The 12,800-nt window shown below is 42.5% G+C and overlaps 1 protein-coding gene across 17 annotated transcripts in view; it reads right to left on the reverse strand.

Annotated features, from left to right (window-relative positions):
• Window positions 1–12,800, reverse strand: part of asph (aspartate beta-hydroxylase) — a 38,839-nt gene that overhangs the window by 15,651 nt on the left and 10,388 nt on the right. For 7 of the 17 annotated variants that reach the window (XM_044218638.1, XM_044218635.1, XM_044218634.1 and 4 more), the window contains exons 2-5: window positions 11,751–11,915; window positions 10,867–10,911; window positions 9,608–9,676; window positions 3,196–3,303 (exon numbers count right to left, since the gene is read on the reverse strand). In XM_044218638.1, coding sequence (XP_044074573.1) covers window positions 3,196–3,303; window positions 9,608–9,676; window positions 10,867–10,911; window positions 11,751–11,915 — 387 coding nt within the window. The remainder of the gene's footprint in view (window positions 1–3,195; window positions 3,304–9,607; window positions 9,677–10,866; window positions 10,912–11,750; window positions 11,916–12,800) is intronic. The other 10 variants (XM_044218644.1, XM_044218642.1, XM_044218640.1 and 7 more) reach the window with 4 other exon arrangements.

Genomic DNA, 12,800 nt, shown 5'->3' on the forward strand with positions numbered 1-12,800 from the left:
CTCGGGCGGAGGAAGCCCATTTCGGCCGCTTGTATCCGCGATCTTGTCCTTTCGGTCACTACCCAAAGCTCATGACCATAGGTGAGGGCAGGAGCGTAGATTGACCGGTAAATCGAGAGCTTTGTCTTTCGACTCAGCTCCTTCTTTACCACAACGGTCCGATACAGCGCCCGCATCACTGCAGACGCTGCACCGATCCGCCTGTCAATCTCACGCTCCATCCGTCCCTCACTCGTGAACAAGACCCCAAGATACTTAAACTCCTCCACTTGGGGCAAGGACTCCCCACCCACGCCGAAGAGAGCAAACCACCTTTTTCCGGTCAAGAACCATGGCCTCAGATTTGGAAGAGCTGATTCTCATCCCAGCTGCTTCACACTCGGCTGCAAACCGTCCCAGTGCATGCTGCAGGTCCCGGTTTGAAGAAGCCATCAGAACGACATCATCTGCAAACAGCAGAGATGAGATCCTGTGGTTCCCAAACCGGACACCCTCCGGCCCCTGACTGCGCCTAGAAATTCTGTCCATATAAATTATGAACAGAACCGGTGACAAAGGGCAGCCCTGGCGGAGTCCAACATGTACCGGGAACAGGTCTGACTTACTGCCGGCAATGCGAACACAGCTCCTGCTCTCGGTTATACAGGGACCGGACAGCCCTTAGCAAAGGGCCCCGGACCCCATACTCCCAGAGCACTCCCCACAAAGCGCCCGGGGCACACGGTCGAATGCCTTCTCCAGATCCACAAAGCACATGTGGACTGGTTGGGCAAACTCCCATGAACCCTCGAGCACCCGATGGAGAGTATAGAGCTGGTCCAGTGTTCCACGACCGGGACGAAAACCACTCTGCTCCTCCTGAATCCGAGGTTCGACTATCGGACCAATTCTCCTCTCCAGTACCCTGGAATAGACCTTACCGGGAGGCTGAGAAGTGTGATCCTCTGTGATTGGAACACACCCTCCGGTCCCCCTTCTTATACAGAGGACCACCACCCCGGTCTGCCAGTCCAGAGGCACTGTCCCAGATCGCCACGCGATGTTGCAGAGACGTGTCAGCCAAGACAGTCCCACAACATCCAGAGACTTAAGATACTCAGGACGGATCTCATCCACCCCCGAAGCCTTGCCACCAAGGAGCTTGCCAACAACCTCAGTGACTTCGGCCAGGGTGATGGATGAGTCCGCCTCCGGTCCCCAGTCTCCGCTTCCTCTTCGGAAGAGCGTGACAGCGGGATTGAGGAGATCCTCAAAGTATTCCTTCCACCGTCCGACAACATCCCCAGTCGAGGTCAACAGCTCTCCACCCGCACCGTACAAGGTGTTGGTGAAGCACTGCTTCCCCCTCCTGAGCCGTCGGACGGTTTGCCAGAATTTCTTTGAGGCCGACCGATAGTCCTCCTCCATGGCCTCCGAACCCTCCCAGTCCTGAGTTTTTGCCTCTGTGACCGCACGGGCTGCAGCACGCTTAGCCTGCCGGTACCTGTCAGCTGCCTCGGGAGTCCCACGAGCCAACAAGGCCCGATAGGACTCCTTCTTCAGCCTGACGGCATCCCTTACTTCCGGCGCCCACCACCGTGTTCGGGATTGCCGCGCGACAGGCACCAGAAACCTTGCGACCACAGCTACGAGCCGCCGCATCGACAATGGAGGTGGAAAACATGGTCCACTCGGACTCAATGTCCCCAACCTCCCGGGATCTGGGAGAAGCTCTCCCGGAGGTGTGAGTTGTAGACCCTGCTGACAGAGGGCTCCCGCCAGAGCGTTCCCAGCAGACCCTCACGACACGCTTGGGCCTGCCAAGTCTGTCCGGCTTCCTCCCCGCCAGAGGATCCAACTCACCACCAGGTGGTGATCGGTTGACAGCTCCGCCTCTCTTCACCCGAGTGTCCAAGACACGCGGCGGAGGTCAGATGATACGACAACAAAGTCGATCATCGACCTCCGGCCTAGGGTGTCCTGGTGCCACGTGCACTGATGGACACCCTTGTGCTTGAACATGGTGTTAGTTATGGACAAACTGTAACTAGCACAGAAGTCCAACAACTGAACACCGCTCGGGTTCAGATCAGGGGGGCCGTTCCTTCCGATTACCCCTCTCCAGGTGTCACTGTCGTTGCCCACGTGGGCGTTGAAGTAAATCATATTCCTGACATCAAAATATTGAGTGATGTCTGTGTTCTTTATTCTTTCTAAACATCAGTCCTTCCTCCCATACCTGCCAACATTTAGGTTTGTTTTGACGTCAGCTGTAGCCTATAATAAAGTTTGAGGGCCATGCAAATTATGGGAGTTTTTGCCTTGAAATACGGGAGAAACCCGGGAAAAACGGGAGTTTTGGCAGGTATGGCTTCCTGCGGTCCTCTGTCCTCCTCCCTCTGCTGCTGATGTGATTCACTGCAGGTAAGTTACCGCTGGTAGAGGGAGGAGGGGTAGGTTTGTCTCAGCTGAGTTTACAAAAATTTGCCAGATTTTAATATTTGTGGCAAACTAAGATAAACAGTAACAGACTACATACAGGCAGCTTTGTTTTAGCTTGTTTGTAATAATTCACTATTAGCTGAGCTAGTTCGCTGTAAAACATGAGACTGCAGACCAAGCAGATTAAAATAATCACTTTCTATATGCTTGTTGAACAGGTGTATTGATAAAGTATTGATTTTTAGTCGTGGAGGTTTTTTGCTTCAATGAGCGTAGTTGTTGTCAACTCAAGTAATCTCCACCGCAGCTCGTCTGATCTGCTGACCGCTGACTGCGCCACGTGTATGGGTGTGTGAATGGAGGAGCTCAGCCTGATACAGACAGCAGGAGAGGCTGCAGTGAGCGTGATAATACTTCAATGATTTAGCCCCGGGGCCCGTTTAATACCAGGTTTCAGTACCCATCCCTACTTGCGAGTGCCCGATCGGTATGTGCAACTCAGAGATAGCTACTTCCATCATCAGCTCTTGAAAAATACATGTGATAAATTCTTTTTTACCACTTGCTCAATCGGCCAAGTGAGTTGCTAGATTTACTTGCCCAACGTGGCATTTTACTTGCCCCAGGCAATCATTGTTGAGCCCTGTATGGCCTAATGATTATCACCAACTAGAAGTCATAGTTTACCCACTGTTGAGTTCACCCCCAAATAACGTTGTACAAAGTAAAGCAAACTATGGTGCATATACTGACAAGCCAAAGCCAATAGCCCACCTAAGCCTAAAGAAGCTGCTCTCATTCCTGCCAGGTACTTTGTTCCTCTGGTTCCTGCTCTTTTCCTCTCTGTCCTCCTGAACCTAGGCACTGGGAGCTCTGGTTGGACTGGGAACACAAAGAGTAATAATACACAAAAGCATTATCCCTGACACTAGTTAGCCAGAGTAAATATAATCAGTCTAAAACATGTCTTCATTGAAAACTAGCACCAAATGTAGAAAATGCTGTTGGAGATCTTTCATCCTCCCAAAAACTATTACTTGTACTACTATAACAATGACTGAGGAAAGTCATGAGGAATTTTACAATTATGCCATTTGAGATATAGAAATTACTACAAAAAAAGGCATATATAGCCACTAACAGCTCAGTATTGAGTAGTATTCATGTGTGAGCTGTTTTTTAACCTGACTGAGGGAGGATAGTGTATGAAATGGCTGGAAAAATATAGCTCTACAATGATGTAAAACCAAGTTTTCTAATGACCGTTTTACAGTTCTTAAATGTTTTTGTGACTATCCAAGTAATATGTGCATTAACAGAGGTCAGTGCAGCACCCAAAATGAAAAAACAGATAAAGTGTAGGGAGTTAAAGTGAGAAATGTATAATCACCACAGGGAATCTTCTCAACTGTGTCACCATATCGGGGTGCCATTTGAGATGGATTTGAGGTTATAAACAGCACACAAAACCAGATCTACAATGAGTCAGAAGCCACATTTTTCAAAAATGAGTGTATATGATTTCCAGTCAGTCTGAAAAGGGAGACTCACAGAAAGGTCTAAGTTTATATAACCAGAAAGTCTGTCAGAAAAGTTTGGTCAGAAACTGATTTTTAAAAAAATAAAAAAAAAAATAAATAAATAAAAACCCAGATATTTGAAGTTGTTGTAAATGCAATAACAACTGGTAAAAAACCCAGTAGGACTGATTAATATGTTCTGCCTGTTAGGTGTAGGAGTGACTGGAGTGATATCCAGGCTGACTGTACATGGCCTGAAAGAAGAGGGCTCTCTCACCAGTTACTCAAGTTATAGTAGCTATACTTGTGTACATCCTGGGTATTTCCGTGTTAGTGTTTGTGCTTCAACAGCATCATGTAGAGTCTCTCTTCTAAAAAAGCCAAAGCTGGAGTCACTCCACCTAGGAGCAGGAAAAGCCTGTTCAGGCGTCATCCATGCATTCATTACAGCCAATAAATTAATTGCAAACCTGTTGACACACCTTGTCAAACGCACAATACTGTACACCTGCAGTTGGTTTCAGCTGTCTAGGCTTGTAGCAGCGATTAGTAGATTCAAGCTTAAAGAATCAAACATGCATCTTCTCTGCATCACTTGTATCAGCCCTCTGACTCTCAATGTACACAACACACTTTTCTACTGCAGTGCGCTCCTCTTTCCCCTTTGACCTACAACACAAACAAACTGGAATGGCAACAGTTTGAACATGAACCTGTGCGTAGTCACAAACCTGAACCTTGGATTAAACAAACAAGTTTTAGGCTTCATGGCTTACAACTAATATAGGTGTAAGAAAGTAGTATTATACATACAGTGTAGTACGTGTGTGATCATAAATTTGGGCATTCACATGGACATCTGCAGATTTCAGGCAGAGTCTCGTAGAGATGTGCACATAATAAAATTTACGTCACACAGCCGTTCGAGCTATACAGACACAAGTATAATTTGCATAGCAGTGGGGGTTCACATGTCTTACATCTCGGCATCTCCCCATGTTAGCGAGCGACTGTCCGCAGCCATTTTGGAGTATATCATGCACTTAAGGTAATCAGTGCCAGTGGAGATGCTTGCCAGCACTAGTGCTAGGTCGGCAACCCCAGTCAATCACGTGACACTCATCTATGGAAGAGTCTCCAAAAGCCATGCTGCCATATGGGCTCTTCTTATGTTTAATTTGCAGACAAGTTGTCTGTAGCTTTTTGACATGAAGCTAATATAGCAGGAAGAGGAGGCGTTAAGTGACTTTTCAACTTGTTTGGTTCACATTACTGAGAAAAAAAATCTGCTTAACTGTATAGATGTCATTTACATCTAGCTGAGATCCAATCAAAATGTGACCAAGAGTCCTGGGTGCATTTACACCTGCATTAATGCGTTTTCTTATCCAGATACGGTTCACATATTAATATCAAGTACAAATGCACTCAAAGACAAAACCAAGAGCCTTAAACTTGACAGGGGTTTTAAAAAAGTACAAATTCATGCTTATAGTCCAAGAGTAAATGTTTTTATGGCATACAGCAATAAGAAAACTTAAAATGTCAGAGAAAGGGACAACCGAAGATGTATTCGTTGCATTTTGTGTTATTTAGTGTTGCTGTCTAGCGTTACCGACAGGGTTGTGCCGAAAATAATGTTTTAAAAGATTCTAAAAAAAACATTTAAGAGGACTTCTAAGAGTGTTCCTGAGTATCATGTCCATATCCCAGCACAGGGATCAACATCGCAGAAAACTCCTTCAAAAAGGATTTCACTCTCAAGATTCTGCTGTTACAAGAATGAAGCTTGTTTGTCAACTCTGACAGTATTTGGGGATTCCAGTATGTGAAACCTGGAAAGGGTCGGGCCCACAACACAACATTAGACTGGAGACATTCATATCCAAAGCTACTGGCTGGGTTAAGTCGCCAAAACCTGCCAAAGTAAGCAGAGAATACACTGTAGGAACTGTTTTCCCTGACACTGTAGCTTGGGCTGTTGGATGTTGAGGCCCTTTGGTTGAATACAAATGCATTATAGGATTATTGGGCTGCTGCAGTTGGCCTGAGGCTATTGGTTATGGAGGCCAACTATGACGATCTTCTGCCCATGATTCCCATCATCTTTTGCTCCTTTTCGTCTGACCCCTCCCTCATCCTCGTCCTCCTCGTCCTCCTCCTGTGCCTCCACGACTCCTCCTGAGGTACTGTGCTGCTCCTCCTCCTCCAGGGGGTTTATCAGACCGTACAGGAAAGTGAAGAAACCATTTAACCAATCTGAGCCGCCCTCCTCCACTTCTTCTAACCAATCCAGAACCTCGGATTCACCCTGACCATCGCCCTCACTGGTCAGGCCTACGCAAATAAGAGGGGGGGAGGGGAGGCATGGGTGGATGGAGGGGAAGTTTGGGAGCACAATGTGTGAAAGTGAGGGAGATGGAACAAAGTGGAAATGGAAAAAACTAATAAAAAGGCAGGAAAAAAAGAAAGATGGAATCAAATGGAGAAAAAAAGATGCAATGAAAGAATGAAAGAGGATTAAGAGCAGAGGAGGAAAGAGAAGGAGGGAAAGAAGGGAAGAGAAGTTTTAAGCGTAGGTTAAGCAGCGAGGGCTTTACTCAGGCTTCATCATAAAAACAGCTGGAGTCGGGCTGTCTACACATGATCAACAAAATCACTTTGTGTCAGCTTGAGCCACAATTTTAAAATGGAGAGAGCGATGACCTGAACCTCATAGCAGTGTTGAATGAGAGTTCTTGTTTATAAAATCATATAATAATGCTTCAGTGTTGAGCTGAGCTGTCTGCACAGACTTCATGTCCAAACATCGGAGAGTTTGGCTCACACTGCTTATCATGTGGAGACAGCCTTAGAATCAGAAAAAAAGAAAAACTGAAGCTGGGTTTCTAATGAACTGTGTTAGAAAAGTTGAAAACAGTCTAATATGCAGTTTTGCACTTGAAATGTTTGTATGTTGTTTATGTTCACCTCAACATCTAACAAATATCAGCAGTGTTGTGTGAGTCTATGTGGTTGTTAGTGCGGCGTTTCAATTTATTATCAGAATGCATTGGAACATTACAAACTGCAATTCCGTTTGATCATGCTTTCAGATAAAAGCATCTGTTGAGAACAGCTAAAACTGTATTACTATACCTACTTTGCCAAAAATAAATTATGAAAAGACATGGTTATTTTTCTGATAATCAGGGATATTTTAAGATTAAAATGTGATTGAGATGCCCAAAACACATCTAGAGGTAAACACAGAAAACCATAAAGAGCTCAATGAACAAAAACAATGACTGAATATAAAAGAGAAAAGACGTAAAAACCATAACTACAGTATCAATCCTACAGCAAGTCAAGCGCGCAGGTAGATTTGATATTGTCCCATCCCGAAGTACATACTATACATCTGTGTTTAGAGAGACAAATGTTATAATTTTAGTAATCATTACCATAGTTATTACATAATGGATAATGAACATGGGATGGTGTCCTCCTACACCATCAGAACTGTGGGTGGACACAGCCACATGCCAGTAAATACACATATTATGATGGAAGGAGGAGAAAACAACAAATTGTCAGCAGACAGAAAGCCAGTGAGACATGTTCAACTGTTAGTGTGTTCTGGTGATACTAAAAAAAAAGTGTTAATGGTAAACTAGTGTGTTCAAAATGTTTCAATGATAAATTATTTTGCCCCGTACAGAATTCTTATCAGCTATTAAAATGCATTTGAATACAGATAGGAGATTTATGTCTATATCTTCCTGAGCTACTAGGGTTCTATACAAGGCAATTAAAAGATACTGAGAGACAGGCTCAAACACACAATAAGAGCAAGAAAAAGACAAGGACGCAAAGTGGGAGATTCAAAAAGTATAAGGAGGCAAGAGAAATTCAGCATATGCATGGGAGCACACACTCTAATGCCAGCAAGCAAACAGAAAGCTGAAGGTTAATTAACAATTTGTTAAAGACCATTTTAGTAGGGATGGTTACAGAGACATGGATGATGGATTGCTAGTGGGATAGAAAGGCTGATGGTGGGCTGGGCAAAAAGATCACCACCTTTCTGAAGAAGGATGAACTCTGGTGACAGATCAGACTGCCTAGAGCTTGATCAAAGTAACTGATAGTATAGAGCAAAAACTGTCATGCAAGAGTACTTCAGAACAGAAAAATGTTTTTATTAAGAGCAAAATAGTGAGTACTTTGAACCTTGCAAAAGCAGAGGTTGAGGTAGAGTTTTTCCTGTTGATTCACATATAGTACGAGTGTGCCATCCAAAGATTCAGACTAGTGCGAGTGTGCCATCCAAAGATTCAGACAAGAACAAACAGTCTTCCATTAATTCCCACTATCCTCCATGTAAAAACGTGAACAAAGAAACTGCAACTTGTGATTCTCATGCCTGTCTGATTTCAGAGCCAGTGAACAGCAAGTGTTAATGGGCACAAATTATTAAGTTACAAGAAAACAAATGTTCAGGTTCTTTGAGATTCTTTGCAGACCACCGTCTCATCAGAATCAGAAATACTTTATTGATCCCCGTGGGGAAACTCTTTTGCTACAGCAGCTCACTGTCACATCGCAAGATCACATCTCATGCCAAGTTCGAAATTTTGACTCTTTGTTGTAATTCGCCATTTGCATACAGCTGTGATCCAATATGTCAAAACTAATGTACCATTCAGTATGTTTGGGAGTTACACAGATAAGCTGATCCTGTATAAAACCATGCAACATGCAACAGACATCACATGGGGAATAACTGCACTAAAGACAACTGGGAACTACAACATTTCTTATCAAGCTCCCAGCTGTCTTGAATGCTTTGAGCTTCATAGAGATGTTCCAAAAACTATACTGCTACAACATAGATATGGGTGTCATCCCAAGAATACCGAAACAGAAAAAACAGAACATGTCCATAGGAAATCAATGGGGTGGTACGTGTAAGATGGCTGTTGCAATTAAGCTCCCAGTCAAGGAACTGAACTCCTCAGTCCTCCAAAGTTGCCTTAATTTACCTTTAGTTAAAAAGTAAATCAGACCAACCCCTGATCTTGATGAACCTCATTAATCCCATCCTTTAATAACAGGTTGTTTCACAAACCTCATTGGTTCATTATAGACCTACTACAGAGCACCTACCTTCTTACGTTGGGTCCTTAGTCCTTAGTATTAAAACTTTAATACTCTTTTAAATGTGGGGACATTCAGAGAGACGTGGTTTATTTTGGATACAAACCAGTTAAGAAAACACACAAACCTTCACTGGGGTATTAAAGTCATAAGTGTTTGGGGAGCTCAGCTTTTCTGATGTTTTCATTGATGAGATTGACAATTGTATAGCTGACCGTTACCATAGAGACAGTCATGCAAAAGAAACCCAAATTTCCATTTAATGTAATATACCAACACAAAACATGCTTTATCAGTGGCCTGCAGAAATGGCCAAACTCATTTATAACTAAAATGTATTCTACGTATAATGTATAATGAAAAATATAGTTCTGACTGTATCATGACTGTGGGAAACCATGTACCTTGACACTAATAATGCAGTGAAGATTTCAGATGTTTGTCACTGGAGAAAAATTGACTCCCTTCGTTTTCCTTTCTGCAAGACACTTGTTGTAAACACTAAAATTAGAGATATATCCACTTGCCTAGCAGAACTTTAGCATCCTCGACATCAAAATCACCATCGCCATCTGTATCGTATTCCACCAGTTTACCTACAGCAGCAAACAAACACACATGTAGACTTATTGTTTGATCTCACAGGAACCACAAACACATTGATCACTGTACATTTACATGCATCAGTCAACACTGAGGGACACTTAAAGAAATGCACCAAGCTTGCAGGAGACTGGCCACTTATTACCCTCTGCCTCTCATCATATAGTCTGTTTAACTGCTGGCATGAGCAAAAGAATCCTTCATAAAAACAAATACATTTTGTGTCTGTGCTCTCCATATTTAACGGGGTATGGTGGCCAAGGTTACAATCAGCTAAAAGCTTGGTGAGTTACTTTAAATGTGATGTGATACGGGAGACAGTGAGACTAGGTGGAAATATGAAATGAACTTTTTAGCTAGAATGTCTACTACAACAAAAACCAATATGACATTGTGAAATCCTTTGCCAAACAGAGTTTGTTTTAATGACATGACACTTGGAGAAGCCTACCTAAAAAAAGCTTGTTAGCAATGTTTCTGTTATTTACTCCAAGTTGTGTTCTAGGTTTAGGATGGTAGTTTAGGATGGGTTTGTATCTGCCAGCTACAGAGTAACTGGAGCACAGAGGATGGGATGGACAGGAGGTCAGTCAGAAACCCTGGATCTAAACCAGCAGGCAGCTGAGGAAAGGTTTATTCAAAATCAATGCAGAATATTTGCGTTTTTTTCTCCAATTGTGATTTTGTGAAACACTGACATACCTCTAAGGTTTATAAGCTATGCCCGATAGTTGCTTACAGCAAAACATTCTCTTATAACAGTTTGTCATTACATGGTTAGACTTTGTACAAATGTCTTCAGAAGACAGTGTTTGAAATGGCATCTCTTCATTGGTGTTTTCACAAGTACTCCATAATGTGCATGTCATACATTTGTCCAATTACAAGGTCTTGGGAGACAGGCTTAGTTTAAGAATACAATGACACCTTCTTCAACGCAACTGAAGGACCAGAAAACAGGCCTGTGTGCAGCATATTTTACTACCAAACCAATTCATGGCAGCAGTTACGCCGACATATCTGGATAATTTATTGCCTTAATTCTTTTAGATTCAGGGCTCTGAGAAGAGTGTGTAAGGGAGTGAGGGAAATATCTTGAGAACACAACAATAACGACATAAGAAAACAATCATTAATGTTAATACAGGGTGTAAGAGAAATATGCCTTGTGATTTTTTTTTACCTTGCAAGGCCTCAGACAGGTTAATTTGTAAGCCCTTAGCCTTGTCTGCATGCAAACACAAAACATAGATCGATTAGATAGATAGATTAGATAGACATAGAAACAACAGCAAGATTAAGAAATAAAACAGAACAGATTCATAGTTCGTACATTAATAATAGATTACTACACAGACAAGAATGTTCAACATTAATCATTAGGGGTGCAGATTAGTGACAGACAGTATACTGTGATCAAAGATAACAGACATGCATCTAACAGTACATCTCATTAAAGCAGATAGATTGTTATGAGGTAGTTGCAGTATATTGTGGTCCACATGCTACAGCTTTTTGGTGAGTCAAAAAATTGTTGTTCATGAAATGGTACTGTAATAAATGTAATCTTCTAATTGTTAACAAAAAACACTTCGGTTTTACAATCAAAAGGTGATAAAGTGATGGCATACAAGCTATGCCATTTATATGCTTAAATTTATCCAAAGTCTGACTACATAATCAGGAAACTTTGCAGCGCAACATTAACAATTCATTTAAATTAACTGACGTTCTTTGGGTGTTTTTGCACTCACTTCATTTGACCGACTCTTATCTGCAGCCATTTTGGTGGCTGATTTTCCTAAGTATTTGGTTTAAAGCAAGTGTCGATCAGAGAATGGAATAAGAGGAATAAGAAGGATGGAGGATTGTACTAGACTCATGTCAGGTTGGTAATGACGTCTAATCTGACAATGGTAAATGTCATGGTTAGATGGGTTCTTATTCAAGGTTGAAGTTGACTTCAGGGACAGAATGTGTGTTTGTGGACAGACGATATATTATAAGCACATAACACATAAAGCTACTCTTTAAGCCAAATGTATGTGTGTTGCACCATGTACTCACCAAGGACTCCCTGATAGTCGACCAGGTCGAAGTAGACCACAGCTACAGATGTCCAGACACCCAGCAGGGCCAAGACAATGAACCAGGTGAAGAAGCTGCTGCTGCTGCTGGACCCAGAGTCTGCCTTCTTCCCATTCTTATTAGCTGATTGGGTTTTAGTACCATCTGCAACCGAAAGACAGTATAAGATTCAGGTTCACGTGTGGATTTGACGTGTTTTCTTGGAGGCATTCCTTTTTACACTCAAATAAAGTCATGCATTCAAATAATGACGTATGGTCTAGGAAAAAAAAGAGAACAGCAAAACCAATCCTCAGCATCAGTCACACATTACACATCCTGTGCTTGCATGTATGTGGCATTACCAGCAGTACTGTAAATTTAAGAATTAATTATGCATTTGCCAATGTTAAAGTTTCATCACATATGGAAAAAAGTAATACCAATCACCCAATCCACACAACCTACTAAAGCTCTTCAGCTGTAAAATCTTAAGACTACCTTTTGACAAAAGTAAATACTCTGCACAATCAAAATCATAGTAACTTCAAATTCTATTGTCACGTACACAGTACAACACTTAGTGAAATTCTCTCTCTGCATTTAACCCATGCTATTATTAGGATGCGTAACTGGAGGAAGAAACCCATGCAAACACAGGGAGAACGTGCCAACTCCACATAGAAAGGCCCTGTCCCAACCAGGATTCGAACCCAGTCTCTTCTTGCTGTGAGGTGATAGTGCTAACCACTAGTCCACCGTGTTGTAGTGGTGACACTGATCTACAACTTTAAATGGTATATGTATTCATCCCTAACTATTCAGTAAGGGATGTTCAGTATGCCCTGGGAAACAAATAATTACAGTTGAATTAGCCTAATAGGCCAGTGTTGGAAATTAACTCTTACAAAATCTACCAGCAACAAAAAATAAATTTTGACAGTCACTTTGTATTAACCAGTGTTCTGTCGATATGTGCTGCTTTGCGGTTCTGCGCATGACCCACAACTCCCTGAAATCTTAAATAGATATATAATATAGTATTTGAAC

Source organism: Siniperca chuatsi, linkage group LG13 (genome assembly GCF_020085105.1).
Source record: "Siniperca chuatsi isolate FFG_IHB_CAS linkage group LG13, ASM2008510v1, whole genome shotgun sequence".
In the NCBI taxonomy this organism is placed as follows: domain Eukaryota; kingdom Metazoa; phylum Chordata; class Actinopteri; order Centrarchiformes; family Sinipercidae; genus Siniperca; species Siniperca chuatsi.